General features: G+C 42.0%; 1 protein-coding gene across 1 annotated transcript; it reads left to right on the top strand.

Annotated features, from left to right (window-relative positions):
- The first annotated feature begins 1,533 nt into the window (after window positions 1-1,533).
- LOC118943593 (trace amine-associated receptor 13c-like) lies at window positions 1,534-2,653 on the top strand. Its single transcript, XM_036959081.1, has one exon. It carries the CDS (start codon window positions 1,534-1,536, stop codon window positions 2,494-2,496), a length of 963 nt encoding a protein of 320 aa, XP_036814976.1. The 3' UTR covers window positions 2,497-2,653.
- Window positions 2,654-19,518: the final 16,865 nt, after the last annotated feature.

Here is a 19,518-nt window from a genome sequence, read left to right as displayed (position 1 = left end):
AAGGGATCTGAATACATTCTGAATGTAGTTGAAGTCGGAAGTTAACATACACTTATGTGTAACGGCTTTCGTCGTCAGATGAGGAAGAGTAGTCGGACCTGTCACGACTCCTACCGAAGGTGGCTCCCCTTCCCGCTCGCGTGGCGCTCGGCGGTCGTCGTCACCGGCCTACTAGCTGCCACTGATTCATCCTCCCCCTCCTTGTCTGTTTATTGGTTACATCTGTTGGGCTTTATTAGCCAGCCGGCCCGCCTTCTCTTTGTGTGGGATTGTTTGTGTGACTAGTGTGCACGTTTGAGGTTAACGTGTTTCTGTTCGTGGGTTTTTGCTGGAATGTTTTAGTCCCCGTGTTTGGGGCATTTGTTTTTTGTGTGCCCTGTGTTTCATGGGGTGGCTTTTGTTCGCCGTTTGTGCATTAAATAGCACTACCCTGAACTCTCTGCTTCCTGTGCCTGACTTCGCACCCACTACACCCAATTCGTTACAGGACCAAAGCGCAGAGTGGTAAGTGTTCATGTTTGTTTATTGAACTGAACACTAATACAAAATAACAAGAGAATAAATGAAACCAAAACAGTCCGTAAGGTGCAAACACTAAACAGAAAATAACTACCCACAAAACCCATGTGGAAAAAAGCTACCTAAGTATGGTTCCCAATCAGAGACAACGATAGACAGCTTTCCCTTATTGAGAACCATACCATGGCCAAAACATAGAAAAAGAACATAGAATGCCCACCCAAATCACACCCTGACCAAACCACAATAGAGACATAAAAGCTCTCCACGGTCAGGGCGTGGCATTATGTTGGAGTCATTAAAACTTGTTTTTCAACTACTCAACAAATTTCTTGTTAACAAACTATAGTTTTGGCAAAACTGTTAGGACATCTACTTTGTGCATGACACAAGTCATTTTTCCCCACAATTGTTTACAGACAGATTATTTCACTTCTAATTCACTTTATCACAATTCCAGTGGGTCAGAAGTTTACATACACTATATTGACTGTGCCTTTAAACAGCTTGGAAAATTATTTAATGGCTTTAGAAGCTTCTGATAGGCTAATTGACATCATTTGAGTAAATTGGAGGTGTACCTGTGGATGTATTTCAAGGTCTACCTTCAAACCCAGTGCCTCTTTACTTGACATCATGGAAAAATCTAAAGAAATCAGCCAAGACCTCAGAAAAAAAGTCTGGTTCATCCATCCACCATAAAAAGCCAGACTACGGTTTGCAACTGCACATGGGGACAAAGATCATACTTTTTGGAGAAATGTCCGATGAAACAAAAATAGAAGGGCCAAAGCAACAAACAATTATGTCATATATTACATCATTGTGTGCTTACTTGTGTATGTGTTTGTGCTTTTGTGTGCAGAGAGACTCCTGGGAGGGGAGTGGCTGTCAGTAACTCAGGGATAAATAGAGGGGCAGAGCTCAGAGTTTGGCAGAAGGCTGACCTGACAGGATCGAGCACAGGACCAAGCAGGAGCAGGAGGAAATCAGCATTTAGATTTAGTTTTTCAAATGGAGGAACATGAAGATATTCAATACTGTTTTCAAGACAGAAACTCTTCTTGCAGAAAGGCTTTGCTATCGATATCTATCTACATAACACTGTACATCTTCTTCTCAGTGATTTCAGCAGTTACAGTATTTTTGAACGTACTGGTGATCATCTCCATCTTTCACTTCAAGCAACTCCACACTCCAACCAACCTGCTCATCCTCGCTCTGGCTGCATCAGATCTCCTGGTGGGACTGATTGTGATACCAGTAATGACTGTAGCAATAATTGAATCATGCTGGGGTTTTGGGAAATATTTCTGTGCGTTTCTTCTCTACATTACTTGTTTATGTACTTCTTTATCTCTGGGCAGTTTGGTCTTGATATCTATTGACCGCTATGTTGCTGTGTGTTATCCCTTATTGTACCACTCTAAAATAACAATAACAAGAATGATGTGTTGTATATCAATTACCTGGTGTTGTTGTACCATTTACAATGCTGCTATTATAAAAGACATTGTAAATGTACAGGTACCCAGTCGGTGTTTGAATGAATGTTTTATTGTCGTAGGAATAACCTGGGGAAATATAATTGACTTTGTATTTACAATGGTTGTCCCATGCTCTATTATTATAACACTTTATTTGAAAATCTTTGTGGTGGCCAGATCACAGGCCAGAAAGGTATTTTCAAAAGAGGCTGCCAATGTGTCTGGTGTTAAAACTGTACAGGCAAGTAAGTCTGAGAGAAAAGCAGCAAAAACTCTGTCTATTGTTGTTTTCAACTATTTCATTTGTTGGATTCCATTTCTATTTTCTTTTTTCTTTGTTTCTTTTTTAAGTGACAATTTACTATCATTCATCCTCAGCTTTCTGCCACTTGTTAATTCCTTAATTAATCCAATAATTTATGCTTTCTTTTATCCATGGTTCAAAGTGACTGCTAAACATATTTTAACTCTGAAGTTAAGGTGTTCGTAGTTCCTGTATTTGTATTTCTAAGTTTAAAAAAAAAGGTTTGACATAGTTTTGTTATACAATTGTTCTTTCATGTAACAATACACTGACAATACATAGATGAATGTGGTGTTGATACAGAATGATTTGGCTGGATTGGATTGGAATGACTTGAATAAAGTTTAAGAAGGCATAAATTAAAAACAGTTTAAGGCATAAATAAAAAAAGGAGAAGGCATAAGAAGGTACAAGCTTGTTTTATAAAATACACTGTAGTCATTTTGGGTTGTATTCTCCAAATTCCGAAGCCTGTGGTTGTTCCATGTTATTTAATGATAAATAGTATTTAATTATTCTAAAAGTACATTTTGAGGAAGTCATGAATCATTATATATATTGTCTAACATTACCCTCTAGTGGCTACATAGTGACACAACACCTTTAACAAGTGCAGTGAAGTTGAAATGTTCAATACAGCATGATATTAGACGACGTCCAAGTCTATCTCAATGGTGTATTGTGTAAGTAGTTGAGGGTAAAATGCAAGAATATGCAATTATGTGTAAGACTTTATAATGTTCAGTAATAAGCCATTTGTATTTACAGTTTGCTAACCATTTATTATTACGCACACATTTGTTAAATATTAATCACCTGGGTATTATGACATTTATAAATAACTACTATATGCAGTAATGATTAAACACAACAGTGGAGGAGACCACAGCAGACGCTTCAACCTCAACATACTGGGTATGAACACTACCACTACTCTCACTCCATCACTGCTGCCATGTCAGGGGTCACGCCAGAGCAGCTCTCCCTGAAGCTGTTGAGCGTGAATGAATATAGTGATTGGGTAACACACTAAATAATTAATAATGGATAAGTATATTGTTTATTCATAATGTATATATCATTACTTCTTCATCTGTTTTAGCAAGCCAGTTCTTCACACATTTATAAACAGCTTTCATAGTATGTAATGATTTATAAGATCATTCATCAGATGTTTAATAAATATCCTTATAAACCATCTACTAATCATTAGTAAAGTATTTTTCAGTCCCTAATCTAAAGTGAGGACTCTTCAAACTTTCTTAATACTTTATAAATGTTTTGAAAAGTGACCAGTGTAATTTCTCACAAAAAGATGGACATGCTATTGGTAGATATTCCAGCAGTACCTCATGCTCCTTAAGGTCTCAAAATGACATAGAACATATCAATGGTTGAATATTAAGCACATCGAGGATGTTAAAGGAAATATATAAATTTTTTAAATTCAAAAACAGTCACATTGTTGTCGTAGTGTGTAGTAGTAACGTGTTTTGTCTGAAAATGCTGGCATTCGTGTTTGTTGGCAGTGACTTTCAAAACCAAAGTGTGGATTGCAGTCACTCATGAGAGAAGTTCATAGAACCCTTACAGGGTAAGGGAACCGATACCCAAATACATAATTTAACTGAACATTATGTTTAAAGGGTTGCTACCTTTAATACAAAACAAGTGAAGTTGTCGAAATACTTGACTTCTTCAAATGGGGGGACTAGATACATAAGGTGCATTCATTTTTAAATGGTAAAACAGATATGTATGAAAATACTCTCAAATAAAAGGTGACATTATATAATGTCACCTAATATGAAACAAAAGATTTCCAAGTTTAAAAACAGAGCAGAGTTGCACTGCAGAGTGTTACACCCATTTGTCACTGGTTAAATCAACGTTGTTTATTTTATTTATTTTACATTTTACCCCCTTTTCTCCCCAATTTCATGGTATCCAATTGTTAGTAACTACTATCTTGTCTCATCGCTACAACTCCCGTACGGGCTCGGGAGAGACAAAGGTTGAAAGTCATGCGTCCTCCGATACACAACTCACAGCGCGCATCCAACCCGGTAGCCAGCCGCACCAATGTGTTGGAGGAAACACTGTGCAACCTTGGTTATCGTGCACTGTACCCGGCCCGCCACAGGAGTCGCTGGTGTGTGTTGAGAAAAGGATATCCCTACCGGCCAAGCCCTCCCTATCCCGGATGACGCTCGGCCAATTGTGTGACGCCCCACGGACCTCCTGGTCGCGGCCGGTTACGACAGAGCCTGGGCGCTAACCCAGAGTCTCTGGTGGCACAGCTGGCGCTGCAGTACAGCACCCTTAACCACTGTGCCACCCGGGAGGCCATCATGTAGTTTATTTTTTAACCAACATGGAGTAGAAGTCTGTGCCCAGTGGGCAGAGATTGTTTTCTGTATGTAGTGGCCATTGGATGGCAGTATAATTCACAATATCTTGACTCATGTGGAAGAGAATTTTGTCTGTTCTATAAAGTCAATTTCTATCTGAACTTTCTGTGTAAGGTGTAAAGTGTGTCTGTAACAAACTGAGAAGAGGCTATCTGTCCGAATAATACCAAAGCCTTTTATTTACAGGAGACTCAATGAAATAAAGGTTTTATTATGGGTGATGAAAAAAATATGCACAAAACATGTCAAATCAAACTTTCCTTCAATTTTCTCCACGTACCACCCACACTCTTCAGGTTAACCCTAACAGTCCTGAGGCTCCAGCAAAAAAATGGTCTGCAGGACCATGGTTGGTGCCGTTCAGTCCCTCGTTGAGCTGCAATGGGCACTCTCCCCATGGAGGAAGTTTACCAAGTAGCCCTGTGGAGGGATTATTCAAATTTCTTAATTTTCATCTCTATGTATAGTCCACCTCCCAACTGATTGTGCCATGGTTGCTGCTTCAAGTTTCAGCAACACAAAGCTGTCATGGAAGTTACTTGAATCTGGCTCATTGTGAAGTCAATAACTCTGATAAAAATCCCTCGTCACGGGCAATGAAACATGTTGTTTTGTGGCCTTCAGAGAGGCAAATATCAAAGGTGTGAGTGTGATGAAAATGATCTCAGAGCAGACAGTGGCAACCCATGTGGTTACTGTGGCGTAGGCTAGTGTATAAGGAAAGTAGCCTACTTTAACTCCTTAACGCAAGAAGACGGGGTAAATTGTCTAGAACGGAACAAATTATGTAGAAAATTCTGCAAAACGGTGAATGTAAACTAAGGACAAAACATGCTGCCCTTCCTCGTGCCCACTAAAAATCCACACAACCCTCCCCCAAAGCAAACATTTTTTATACCCCTCCACTATTTTTGACCCCTCCCCAAGTCATTTTCGAACTCACTAATTGTGCTGTCAATTGAAGTTTGTATCTGAAACTTTTGGCAGGAATCATTTCAAATGTTGGGTCTTGAATGTATGGTGGTACCAAGCACACAAAAACAGAATTGAACATTTTATGAGATAATTATCAAGTTAATAAAAAATAATGATCACGTTAATACAAGATAATTATCACTTTAATATGTGATCCTGAAATGATCTCATATTAACTTCTTAAATGTTAATTCCCCAATATAGGGGACTTTCATTTTCATTTTGATTCTGTATTTAATAGTCACATGTACAGGGTTGCAGGATTGGAGGGTACAGGGAAAATCACAGGCTCTGAGCTTGAACATGCAGGACTGAGTTAAATAAAATAATGAAAATGGTAACAAATAAACAATAGAATTTAAATGTCATTATAAATGTCCATTGGGTTGGAGGCAGAGTAAAAACTGTTGAGGAAGTGGGGGAGCAGCATGACCATTGAGCGAGAGTGGGAACCAAGTTAAAGAAAAAAACATGAACAACTGCAACAGTGATGAATGTCGTTGGGGTGGGGCAGAGGTCCCTGATGATCTTCTTGGCCTCCCTACGACACCTGGTGTTGTACAGTGGCTTGTGAAATTATTCACCCCCCTTGGCATTTTTTGTTGCCTTACAACCTGGAAATAAAATTCCTTTTCGGGGGATTTGTATCATTTGATTTAAACAACATGCCTACCACTTTGAAGATACAAAATATTTTCTTGTGAAACAAACAAGAAATAATGCCCAAAAAATAGAAAACTTAGTTGTTTGAGATAATTAAGTTGACGGCACACGACAAATGTATGATATATGACCCTATGGTCACTCGTTAGAGGGTCTGCTAATTTATGCATATATTGAATCTATTCCTATGAAGTTTGATCATTTGAAAGAGAATGGCCCCACACCCCCTATTGTATTGCCCTTAGGGTTGTTGTCTATGAAGCAGGAATGTCTGGGAGGGGGATTGTGTGTGTGTGTGGGTGTGGGTGTCTCTGCATGGGGTGTTAGAAACAAGGTCCCTTCGCATTGTGTACATTTCAAGCTTTCAACAACAATAAAACAAACATTTAAATAATGTTTCTCAGCCTAACACACTGTTGAGTTTCCTATTTAGTTATCTTTATATGTACATGCACCAAGCTTCCAGGTGGCTCCAGCCTATGGATGTCCGGTGCATGTACACCGGGGGGATTTTGAAAGAGGGAGATTAATTAATTAATAGGGGTTAAGAAAGATCCTTAAGGTCATTTCAGATTCAGGTTTAGGGTGTAATAAGCATGCCCCGGAGAAAAATGCTTTCGGAAAAGCAGTGTGCGTGTGCGTGCTGGCGTGTGCTGGAGTGTGCTGGCGTTTGCTGGCGTGTGCTGGCGTGTGCTGGCGTGTGCTGGCGTGTGCTGGCGTGTGCGTGTTTCAAAAACAAAAAGGGTAGGGGGTGTGTGTTCAACAATGCCCAGGCATCTGCAGTCACGGCCCTCTCTCTCTCTGCAGGGGTTGTTTGAAACCAAGGTTTGCACTATCTTGCAAACGGTATGTACAGATAACTGCCTACCCCCCACCAAAAAGTGTGACGGCGTCTCTTAAAATGGGGACTTTCGATTCATTGACACATATGCCTTTTCAAATCCTAATTTCTCACCCCCAGAGGATGTGGGGGCTAAAAAGTCATTCAGACCCCAGAAAGAATACACTATATCTAGACCGACCCCCGGGGTTAAACATTGATATTTCTAATCAGCGCAGGGTGCCCCCACCCCGGTCTATAAATTTACATCGGACACCCCCAAGGTGCTAACCCTGAGGATGTAGGAAATCAAAAGGGCCTCGTCTTACTGTCTCGACGCCCCTCCTGTTGTTTGAAATCACTACCTTTGTAATCTAAACCAAATATACAGGGTGTTGCATACAGGATATCGCCCGAAAAAACGTCAACCCATACCCTGTAAACTCGTTTGGTACCATCTCTCCTTTTGAGCCAAGACCGCAAACGAGTTTGCGCCTACAAACCCACAGGCCAACAGGCCAGGACAGATAAAAAGCTCATCCGTGAATCCCTCCTAATGGCACTTTCTGAAGGTGAGTTAGTGAATATAATATATTTTAAGATTTGGAGTCTGGGAATTGTTTGAATATTATTTGAATATTAAACAGGAGTTATATGTGTTTTATGCCGATGACATACATTTTTTAAATGTCAAATGCCCATATTCTTGTCATTTAAAAAAGGTATATATATCGTATAACATGTTAATATTATCTAACGTCCGCAGGATATCAAACATTAGGACAACTGCACCCGTGGATAAATGCTATGGAACAGCCGTCGTTAGAATGGAATTCCTAGGAGCAACAGGAGGACACAGAATGCTACGATATATCTACTGTATGCATTTTTTATGATAAAATGTACAACAGACATCCGAATCCCCTACACCCCTGGAGGACATGGTCGAAACGGAAGGGGTACCCCGGAACATGAGGTGTAAAACAATGAATTCGACATGAGGTGTAAAACAATGAATTCGGCATGAGGTGTAAAACAATGAATTCGGCATGAGGTGTAAAACAATGAATTCGGCATGAGTGTCACGGTCGTCCTCCTCTTCGTCTGAAGAGGAGAGGCGAGAAGGATCAGAGGACCAATATGCGGCGTGGTAAGTGTCCATGGTAAAATCTTTAATAAAGAAAAGACTGAACACTATACAAACGAGTAACAAAAACAATAAACCAAATTCGACCGTGAAGCTACAAAATGAGACCTGTGCTGACACAAGCCACTAACATAGACAATCACCCACAAACAAACAGTGCAACCCAGGCTACCTAAGTATGATTCTCAATCAGAGACAACTAATGACACCTGCCTCTGATTGAGAACCATACTAGGCCGAAAACATAGAAATGCCCCAAAACATAGAAAAACAAACATAGACTGCCCACCCAACTCACGCCCTGACCATACTAAATAAATACAATACAAAGGAAATAAAGGTCAGAACGTGACAATGAGGTGTAAAACAATGAATTCGACATGAGGTGTAAAACAATGAATTCGACATGAGGTGTAAAACAATGAATTCGGCATGAGGTGTAAAACAATGAATTCGACATGAGGTGTAAAACAATGAATTCGGCATGAGGTGTAAAACAATGAATTCGACATGAGGTGTAAAACAATGAATTCGGCATGAGGTGTAAAACAATGAATTCGGCATGAGGTGTAAAACAATGAATTCGACATGAGGTGTAAAACAATGAATTCGGACGATTTCACCGCTTTAAACGACATTTCGGAGGTCGTTGATTTGCGGTTGTTTGAAATCGGCAGACAACAGGTTACGAACAACTCCGAGACAGAAACAACTTTAAGTCATGATATTCTAAAACAGAAAGACAACGATTTTTTACAGATATTCAGAAACAGATGGACAATGATTTTTTTTTATTTAAACATATTTTTTTAGGCAATATGTCAAATGGACGTATTCTTATAATTTAAAATGTATCTATTTCATATAAATACATGTTAACACTTTCTAACCTATGTATGATACCCAAAGGCTACCGGGCATAATTGATTGGGAACCGACAGCGTTAGACAAGGATTCTCAGAAGCAAACTGTGCCCGGTCCTTTACGTAGCCCTTCACCATCACACTATTTTCAGCTTAAGTCCCCAAACATTTTATCCATCAAAATATTCATACATTGAAAACAAAAAAGTGTGCTGTTTTTGTGTTTACAGTGGACAGCCAACAGACAGGGGTACATGCATCATTAGGGACTCTGAACGACTTCGGAAGAGCAGATGAAACAGATGTTCATCTACGTTTTTGTACTAAAGGCCTTACCCTAACTCCAAACACCAGGCAGCAGCCCAGGATAAAACAATAATCAGTGAATCCTTCCTTCCTCATGTGTACCGGCCATTGGTTGGAAGAAGGTCAGAACCGAGGTGCAGCGTTGTACGTGTTGTACGTGGTTCTCAATCAGAGACAACGATTGACAGCTGCCTCTGATTGGGAACCATACCAGGCCAAACACAGAAATACAAAACATAGAACAAAAACATAGAATGCCCACTCCAACTCACGCCCTGACCAAACAAAAAAAAAATATTGCATATACATTTTTTAGCATCTCAATATTGAGTTATATGTTGGAATGTCTAATAAACAAATATATTGTATACATTAATAATATTATTTTGTCAGAAATTCAAGCCGTTGATACAGTTGTGTACTCTATCGTCCGCCCTGCTGATCGTGCTCTATCTGAACTACATTATGCTTTCATTATTTTGCATTAAATCTTTATTGACCTTAAATTATTATAGAATTTGTGTAAAACTAAGTATATGTTGTTTTCTCGAGTGTACGAAAATTATTCTAATGATTGAAATGTCTGTTGTACTAGTATATACATTAAGCTGACTTTTAAAAAACAGTTAGTTAACCACTTTTCGGATAGGGGACGCTCGCGTCCCACTTGGCCAAAAACCAGGGAAATGCGGCAAATTAAAAATCAAACTTTCATTAAATCACACATGTAAGATACTCAATTAAAGCTACACTCGTTGTGAATCCAGCCAACATGTCAGATTTTTAAAAGGCTTTTCGGCGAAAGCATAAGAAGCTATTATCTGATGATAGCACAATAGTAAACAAAGAGGATAAAAATATTTCAACCCCACAGGCGCTACACAAAACACAGAAATAAAATACAAAACATGCCTTACCTTTGACAAGCTTCTTTTGTTGGCACCCCAAAATGCACCATAAACATCACAATTGGTCCTTTTGTTCGATTAATTCCGTCCATATACAGTGGGGAGAACAAATATTTGACACACTGCCGATTTTGCAGGTTTACCTACTTACAAAGCATGTCATTTTTATCATAGGTACACTTCAACTGTGAGAGACGGAATCTAAAACAAAAATCCAGAAAATCACATTGTATGATTTTTAAGTGATTCATTTGCATTTTATTGCATGACATAAGTATTTGATACATCAGAACAGCAGAACTTAATATTTGGTGCAGAAACCTTTGTTTGCTATTACAGAGATCATACGTTTCCTGTAGTTCTTGACCAGGTTTGCACACACTGCAGCAGGGATTTTGGCCCACTCCTCCATACAGACCTTCTTCAGATCCTTCAGGTTTAGGGGCTGTCGCTGGGCAATACGGACTTTCAGCTCCCTCCAAAGATTTTCTATTGGGTTCAGGTCTGGAGACTGGCTAGGCCACTCCATGACCTTGAGATGCTTCTTACGGAGCCACTCCTTAGTTGCACGGGATGTGTGTTTCGGGTCGTTGTAATGCTGGAAGAGCCAGCCACAACCCATTTTCAATGCTCTTACTGAGGGCAGGAGGGTGTTGGCCAAGATCTCGCGATACATGACCCCATCCATCCTCCCCTCATTGCGATGCAGTCGTTTTGTCCCCTGTGCAGAAAAGCATCCCCAAAGAATGATGTTTCCACCTCCATGCTTCACGGTTGGGATGGTGTTCTTGGGGTTGTACTCATCCTTCATCTTCCTCCAAACACGGCGAGTGGAGTTTAGACCAAAAAGCTTTATTTTTGTCTCATCAGACCACATGACCTTCTCCCATTCCTCCTCTGGATCATCCAGATGGTCATTGGCAAACTTCAGACGGGCCTGGACATGCGCTGGCTTGAGGAGTTGTTGCGTTCTCAACAAGCTGCTTGCCTATTGTCCTGTAGCCCATCCCAGCCTTGGGCAGGTCTACAATTTTATCCCTTACACCCTCTCTGGTCTTGGCCATTGTGGAGAGGTTGTAGTCTGTTTGATTGAGTGTGTGGACAGGTGTCTTTTATACAGGTAACGAGTTCAAACAGGTGCAGTTAATACAGGTAATGAGTGGAGAGCAGGAGGGCTTCTTAAAGAAAAACTAACAGGACTGTGAGAGCCGGAATTCTTACTGGTTGCTAGGTGATCAAATACGTATGTCATGCAATAAAATGCTAATTAATTACTTAAAAATAAATCAATATGATTTTCTGGATTTTTGTTTTAGATTCCGTCTCTCACAATTGAAGTGTACCTATGATAAAAAAAATACAGCCCTCTACATGCTTTGTAAGTAGGAAAACCTACAAAATCGGCAGTGTATCAAATACTTGTTCTCCCCACTGTAGATAATTGAAAGGATACAATTAATAGGCGCTGCAAAACGCACTCTCCATCCAAGCACTCTTCCTCCAAGCATACAGAGGCACCAACACATGAAGGCCTGTTGTTTCACCAGTCTCTGGAAGACCCCTCAGGGTAGAGGCACACTGGGGGATCAGAGCGACGTTCTGTTAAATCTCTAAGATCGACAAAATCATCTCATTCAATGAGAATGGAGGGCAGCTCTTCATACCATTCATTTCAGAGCTGTGGGAGTGGATGGAGTGCAGTCCCATCAGAGGCCCTGAGTGACTCACAAGCTGCTGCTCTCAGGAAGCGTATGAAGCTCCTTAAACTAGAGGAGGTCAAACAACAAACCATAGAGGACACTCAAGCTGATTAGGAGTGTAGGTGCTTGGACACCCACACACGTCAAGTATTTTGAAGCACATGACACCATAGCCAAACAGCTAGAAAGACCGCAATGTCTATGGCAAACTGAAAGGGATCTGGAGGAGGGTCAAATGATAACAGCCTTCTTAGAAAAGAACCAACAGAAAAGCTGTGAACCTGACCCAGAGCAACAACAACAAAGGATTTGGCATGACCTCCACCATAGAGCTCATGGCCCTCTTCAACAGCGGGAGGACAGGCTTACAGCAACCTGTCATGTTGTCGTTCTCCTCTGCCATTGAGGAAACAGAGGGGGATTCAAAGGTTCAATATCCAGGTCTGGATCAGGAGTTGACAGTTCAAGATGAGGAGTCAGAGATCCAGATCGATCACACAATCAGTCACCATCCCCGCGATCTCCTTCACCATCATCTTATCTGCCTCTTCCCACACCCGGCCCGAAACCACCTCCTCGTCCACAGACTAGAGGGGTTCAAACCCAAACACCACCTTCTCCTGCTCCACGCCAGCTCCAAAACTTCCTCAGCCGCCACAGATCATTGTGGTCCAAAGCCAAACCCCACCTCTGTCATCTCCTCCCAACAAGTTTCCAAACCAACCTCAGCGTCAGCCGACTAGCCGTGGGGTCCAAACCCAAACCCCATCTCAACTAGTGCTTCCAAGCAGGGTTCTGGACTCACCTTATGCTCCAGTGATAACTAGTGGGGTCCAAACGGGTGCGTTACACCAGCGTTCCCTGCTTATATGGGTGCCAAACCCAACTCAAACATCTGGGTGACATGTGAGGGTAGGAGATCAAATCAAGTCAAACTTTATTTGTCACATGAGCTGTGGGAAGACCTTACCGTGAAATGCTTACTTTACAAGCCCTTGACCAATGGTGCAGTTAAAGAAGTGCTAAGAAAATATTTACCAAATAAACGAGAGTAAAAAAAAATAATAATACAAAGTAACACAATAACATAACAATACAAGGCTATATAAAGGTGTACTGGTCCCGAGTCAGTGTGTGGGGGTACAGGTTAGTTGAGATAATTTGTACATGTATGTAGCGGTGAAGTGACTATGCATAGATAATAAACAGCGAGTAGCAGCACTGTACAAACAAATGGAGAGGGGGGAGGGGGAGGGGGGTGTGTCAATGTAACAGTCCAGTGGCCATTTGATTAATTGTTCAGCAGTCTTATGGCCTGGGGGTAGAAGGTGTTAAGGAGCCTTTTGGTTCTAGACCTGGTGCTCCGGTACCGCTTGCCGTGCGGTAGCCCACTACTGTCAGGATAACGGTGTTGCCATCAGACGGGGGGAGACTAGTGACGAAGTCCAGGGATATGTGAGACCAAGGGCGGTGAGGGACAGGAAGTGGTTGAAGAAGACCAGCCGGGGCTTGCCGAGGAGTTGCGGCTGGAGCTGCGTGTCAGGGAGTGGGTACTGTCACGTCTACTCCTGTTCCCCCTCTCCGGCGCTTGACGTCGTCAGTTTATTCCCTATTATGCACACCTGCCACCATCGTTATCTGGACATGCACCTCATGAGACTCACCTAGACTCCCATCACCTTCCTGATTACCTCCCCTGTATCTGTCACTCCCTTTGGTTCCCTCCCGAGGTGTTATTGTTTCTGTTCCTGTGTTTTATGGCTGTACATTACTCGTGTTTCTTGTTTTGTTCCGTGTTCTGTTATTTATTAAAGTCACCCCCTCTTCTTGCTTCAGTGTACACGTTACAAAACGTGGCAACAATCCCAAACAATACTGATTGTCATAGCTAGTCACCATGCAAGCTAGCTAACATAGGCAATAACTAGCAATGCAAATGGCTTCTGAGATACGAGTAATTTTACAACACAGATCATGCATGTAACGTTAGCTAGCAAGCCAGCAATGAAAACTACTACTAAACTCTGAAGTTCCTTTGTTTTTATTCCCCAGTTTGACAAACAGGTTTGATATAGTCATGTTATACTGTTATGTTGTAATTGCTTCTTTCATGTAACACTACTCTTTTATTACTTATCTCTGTGTTTTCATCATAGATACATGTGGTGTTGATACAGAATGATTTGGATGGATTGGATTGGAATGACTTGGAGAAGGCATTAGAAGGCATTAGCTTGTTTTATAAAATACGTTGTAGTCATTTTGGGTTGTATATTCCAAATACCAACTCCTGTGGTAGTTCCATGTTATTTAATGATAAATGGTATGTACGATTTCTATAAGGACAGTTTGAGGACCTCATGATTCATTCTGTGTGTTCACCCTCTAGTACTGAGGACAAACCATCAAATGGTTATAATAGGGCAAAATTGTCCCCGATTGCAGTTCCTAGGGCTTCCACCAGATGTCAACAGTCAAACAGTTTCAGGCTGTTTCAGGCTGTTTTTTGGAAAAATAAGGGAGAAGTTGCAGCCATTTTCGCTGTAGTGTTTCTAAGACCATGCCCGAAAAGACAATAACGATTCAATCGTAAATGTTATTGTTTACTTGCGTATTAGGAGAGATTATAAACATTGATTGACTTGTTTGGATAAGTTTATTGGTAACGTTTGGGATTAATTTTTTATGCATTTTGACGTAGGGAAATCGAGTGGATTATTGACTGAAGCGCGCCAGGTAAACTGAGATTCTATGGATAAAGAAGGAATTTATTGAACAAAAGGACCATTTGTAATGTAGCAGACCTTTGGAGTGCCAACAGAAGATCTTCAAAGGTAAGGCATATATCGCTATTTCTGACTTTCGTGTCGCAACTCCCTGATTGAAAATGATTTGTTATGCATTTGTGTGCTGGATGCTGTCCTCAGATAATCACATGGTTTGCTTTCGACGTAAAATGTTTTTGAAATCTGACAACTCGTCTGGATTAACAACAAGTTTTATTTTGATGTATTGCATTTGTGATTTCATGAAAGTTTTATATTTATAGTAATTTAATTAGAATTTGGCGCCCTGCCCTTTCACCGGATGTTGGCCAGGTGGGACGCTACCTTCCCACCTATATCAAAGAAGTTAAAAGGGCACGACAAAGCCTATTTCTCCTCAGGAGACTGAAAATAATTTGGCATGTGTCCTAAGATCCTCAAAAAGTTATACAGCTGCACCATCGAGAGCATGGTTTCATCACTGCTTGGTAAGGCAACTACTCGGCCTCCGACCGCATGTCACTTAGTTATGGCAGTGCGTACAGCCCAGTATATCACTGGAGAGAAGCTTCCTGCCATTCAGGACCTCTATACTAGGCCGTGTCAGAGGAAGGCCCTAAAAATTGTCAAAGATTCCAGCCACCCTAGTCACAGAGTTCTCTCTGCTACCGCACAGCAATAGGTACCGGAGCACTAGGTGTAGGTCCAAGAGGCTTCTAAACAGCTTCTACCCCCAAGCCATAAGACTCCTGAACAGCTTATCAAATGGCTACCCAGTCTATTTGCATTGCCCCCGCCCCTCTTTTACACTGCTGCTTTATTCTTTTTTATTTAGGTAGTCAAGTCAGATGAGAACTAATTCTTATTTACAATGAGGTTTTAACGCTGGCAATCCCTTCCCTAACCATTACAATGATGGGGGTGACCAGTGAGATATACCTGCTGGAGCACGTGCTATGAGTGGGTGCTGCTATGGTGAGCAGTGAGCTGAGATAAGGCGGGGCTTTACCTAGCAGAGACTTGTAGATAACCTGTAGCCAGTTGGTTTGGCGACGAGTATGAAGCGAGGGCCAACCAACGAGAGCGTTCAGGTCACAACAGCATGAGTGAAGGATGCTTTGTTGCGAAATAGGAAGCCAATTCTAGATTTAATTTTGGATTGGAGATGCTTAATGTGAGTCAGGAAGGAGAGTTTACAGTCTAACAAGACACCCAGTTATTTGTAGTTGTCCACGTATTCTAAGTCAGAGCAGTCCAGAGTAGTGATGCTGGACGGCCGAGCAGGTGCGGGCAGTGATCGATTGAATAGCATGCATTTAGTTTTACTTGTGTTTAAGAGCAGTTGTAGGCCACGGAAGGAGAGTTGTATGGCATTGAAGCTCGTCTGGAAGTTAGTTAACACAGTGTCCAAGGAGGGGCCAGAAGTATACAGAATGGTGTTGTCTGCGTAGAGGTGGATCAGAGAATCACCAGCAGCAAGAGCAACATAATTGATGTATACAGAAAAGAGAGTCAGCCCGAGAATTGAACCCTGTGGCACACCCATAGAGACTGTCAGAGGTCTGGACAACAGGCCCTCAGATTTGACACACTGAACTCTTTTGTTAACTTGGCTTTCGAAGACCTTAGAAATACAAGGTAGGATAGATATATGTCTGTAGCAGTTTGGGTCTAGAGTGTCACCCCATTTGAAGAGGGGGATGACCGCAGCAGCTTTCCAATCTTTAGGAATCTCAGACGACACGAAAGAGAGGTTGAACAGACTAGTAATCGGGGTTGCAACAATTTCGGCAGATAATTTTAGAAAGAGAGGGTCCAGATAGTCTAGCCCGGCTGATTTGTAGGGGTCCAGATTTTGCAGCTCTTTCAGAACATCAGCTATCTGGATTTGGGTAAAGGAGAAATGGTGGGGGCTTTGGCGGGTTGCTGTGGAGGGTGCCGGGCAGTTGACTGGGGTAGGGGTAGCCATGTGGAAAGCATGGCCAGCCGTAGAGAAATGCTTATTGAAATTCTAAATCATAGTCTATTTATCGGTGGTGACTGTGTTTCCTAGCCTCAGAGCAGTGGGCAGCTGGGAGGAGGTGCTCTTATTCTCCATGGACTTTACAGTTTCCCAAAACTTTTTTGAGATAGTAATACAGGATGCAAATTTCAGTTAGAAAAAGATTGCCTTAGCTTTTCTAACTGCCTGTGTATATTTGTTCCTAACTTCCCTGAAAAGTTGCCTGTCACGGGGGCTATTCGATGCTAATGCAGAACGTCACAGGATGTTTTTGTGCTGGTCAAGGGCAGACAGGTCTGGAGTGAACCAAGGACTATATCTATTCCTAGTTCTATATTTTTTGAGAGGGGCATGCTTACTTAAGATGGTGAGGAGGCCACTTTAAAAGAATAGCCAGGCATCATCTGCTGACGGGATGAGGTCAATGTCATTCCAGGATACCCCGGCCAGGTCGATTAGAAAGGCCTGCTCACAGAAGTGTTTCAGGGAGCATTTGACAGTGATGAGGGGTGGTAGTTTGGTCGCAGACCCATTACGGATGCAGGCAATGAGGCAGTGATCGCTGAGATCTTGATTGAAAACAGCAGATGTGTATTTGGAGGGCAAATTAGTTAGGATGACATCTATGAGGGTGCCCGTGTTTACTGATTTGGGGTTGTACCTGGTAGGTTCATTGATCATTTGTGTGAGATTGAGGGCATCCAGCTTAGTTTGTAGGATGTCCAGGGTGTTAAGCATGTCCCAGTTTAGGTCACCTAGTAGCACGAGCTTAGAAGATAGATGGGGGGCAATCAATTCACATATGGTATCGAGAGCACAGCTGGGGGCAAAGGAAGGTCTATAGCAAGCAGCAACAGTGAGAGACTTGTTTCTGGAAAGGTGAATTTTTAGAAGTAGAAGCTCAAATTGTTTGAGTGCAGACTTAGATAGTAATACAGAACTCTGCAGGCTATCTTTGCAGTAGACTGCAACACCGCCCTCTTTGGCAGTTCTATCTTGGCGGAAATTGTTATTGTTAGCAATGGAGATTTCAAGGTTTTTGGTAGTTTTCCTAAGCCAGTCTTCAGACACGGCTAAGACATCTGGGTTGGCAGAGTGTGCTAAAGCAGTGAGTAAAACAAACTTAGGGAGTTGGCTTCTAATGTTAACATGCATGAAACCAAGGCTTTTACGTTTACAGTCAACAAATGAGAGCACCTGGGGGGTGGGAGTGGAGCTAGGCACTGGAGGACCTGGATTAACCTCCACATCACCAGAGGAATAGAGGAGAAGTAGGATAAGGGTCGGCTAAAGGCAATACGAACTGGCCGTCTAGCACGTTCAGAACAGAGAGTAAAAGGAGCAGGTTTCTGGGCACGATAGCATAGATTCAAGGCATAGTGTAAAGACAAAGGTAAGGTAGGATGTGAGTACATTGGAGGTAAACCTAGGCATTGCGTAATGAAGAGAGAGATATAGTCTCTAGAGATGTTAAACCAGGTGATGTCATCGCATATGTATGAGGTGGAACAGCATGGTTGGTTAAGGCATATTGAGCAGGGCTAGAGGCTCTACAGTGAAATAAGACAGTAATCACTAACCAGGACAGTAATGGACGGGTCATATTGATATTAGAGAGAGGCATGCATAGCCAAGTGAATATATGGGTCCAGTGAGTAGTTGGGCTGACTGGGGACACAGTTAGCAGGCCGATGCTAACAAGCTAACAGTTAGTAGGCTGGGGCTAAACAAGCTAGCAGCTAGTAGACCGGGGCAAGCTAGCAGTTAGCAGGCCGGGTTAGCAAGCAACCAGTTAGCAAGGGCTAGCAGTTAGCAGACTGGGCAGGCAAGCTAGCAGTTAGCAGACCGGGGCCGGCAGTTAGCAGTTAGTAGACCGGGGAAGACTAGCAGTTAACAGACCGGGTTAGCAAGCAAGCAGTTAGCAAGGGCTAGCAGTTGCAGACCCGGTAGGCAAGCAAGCAGATAGCAGGGGCTAGGAAGTTAGCCATTGGGGGGCGATGCGATGGGAACTCCCTATGTGACTCCTGATAAAGGCCGGTTGTGAAACAGCCCAGGATCGAACCAGGGTCTGTAGTGATGCCTTTGGCATCGCGATGCAGTGCCTTTGACCACTGCGCCACTCTGGAGCCCTACTCCCTCTTTATTGTCTATGCATAGACACTAACTCTAACTACATGTACATATTACCTCATCTAACCTGTGCCCCCGCACATTGACTCTGTACTGATACCCCCTGTATATAGCCTCGCTACTGTAATTTCACTGCTGCTCTTTAATTATTTGTTATTTTTATTCCTTACTTATCTATTTTTTACTTAAGGTAGTTGATATGATGAAACAAGTACAATAGTTTGTCCACCATCGTGAACACATACGAAGATGGTCCATCCTGTCCTATAGACAGATCTTGGGCTTAACGGCAAGAAAGTTGATTTATCATCAAAAAGGAAACATACAAAACCTGGAAGGCCATGGAGAGCCAGAGTGGAAGAAGCAATGTCTGAGGCCCTCACAGCTTGAAGACGGGGATTTGGAGACTGATGAGGGTGACGGGTTACAATAGGCCCCTGAAAGGAGGAAAATTATGATTCTTCTTTTTCTCTAAGAAAATAACAATCAACAGCCTTTCCTACAAGTAATTATTATAC

This window comes from Oncorhynchus mykiss, chromosome 22, assembly GCF_013265735.2.
Source record: "Oncorhynchus mykiss isolate Arlee chromosome 22, USDA_OmykA_1.1, whole genome shotgun sequence".
NCBI classification, from domain to species: Eukaryota; Metazoa; Chordata; class Actinopteri; order Salmoniformes; family Salmonidae; genus Oncorhynchus; species Oncorhynchus mykiss.
The sequence above is the reverse complement of the archived record's forward strand: the minus strand, read 5'-3'. Positions and strand labels throughout refer to the sequence as shown.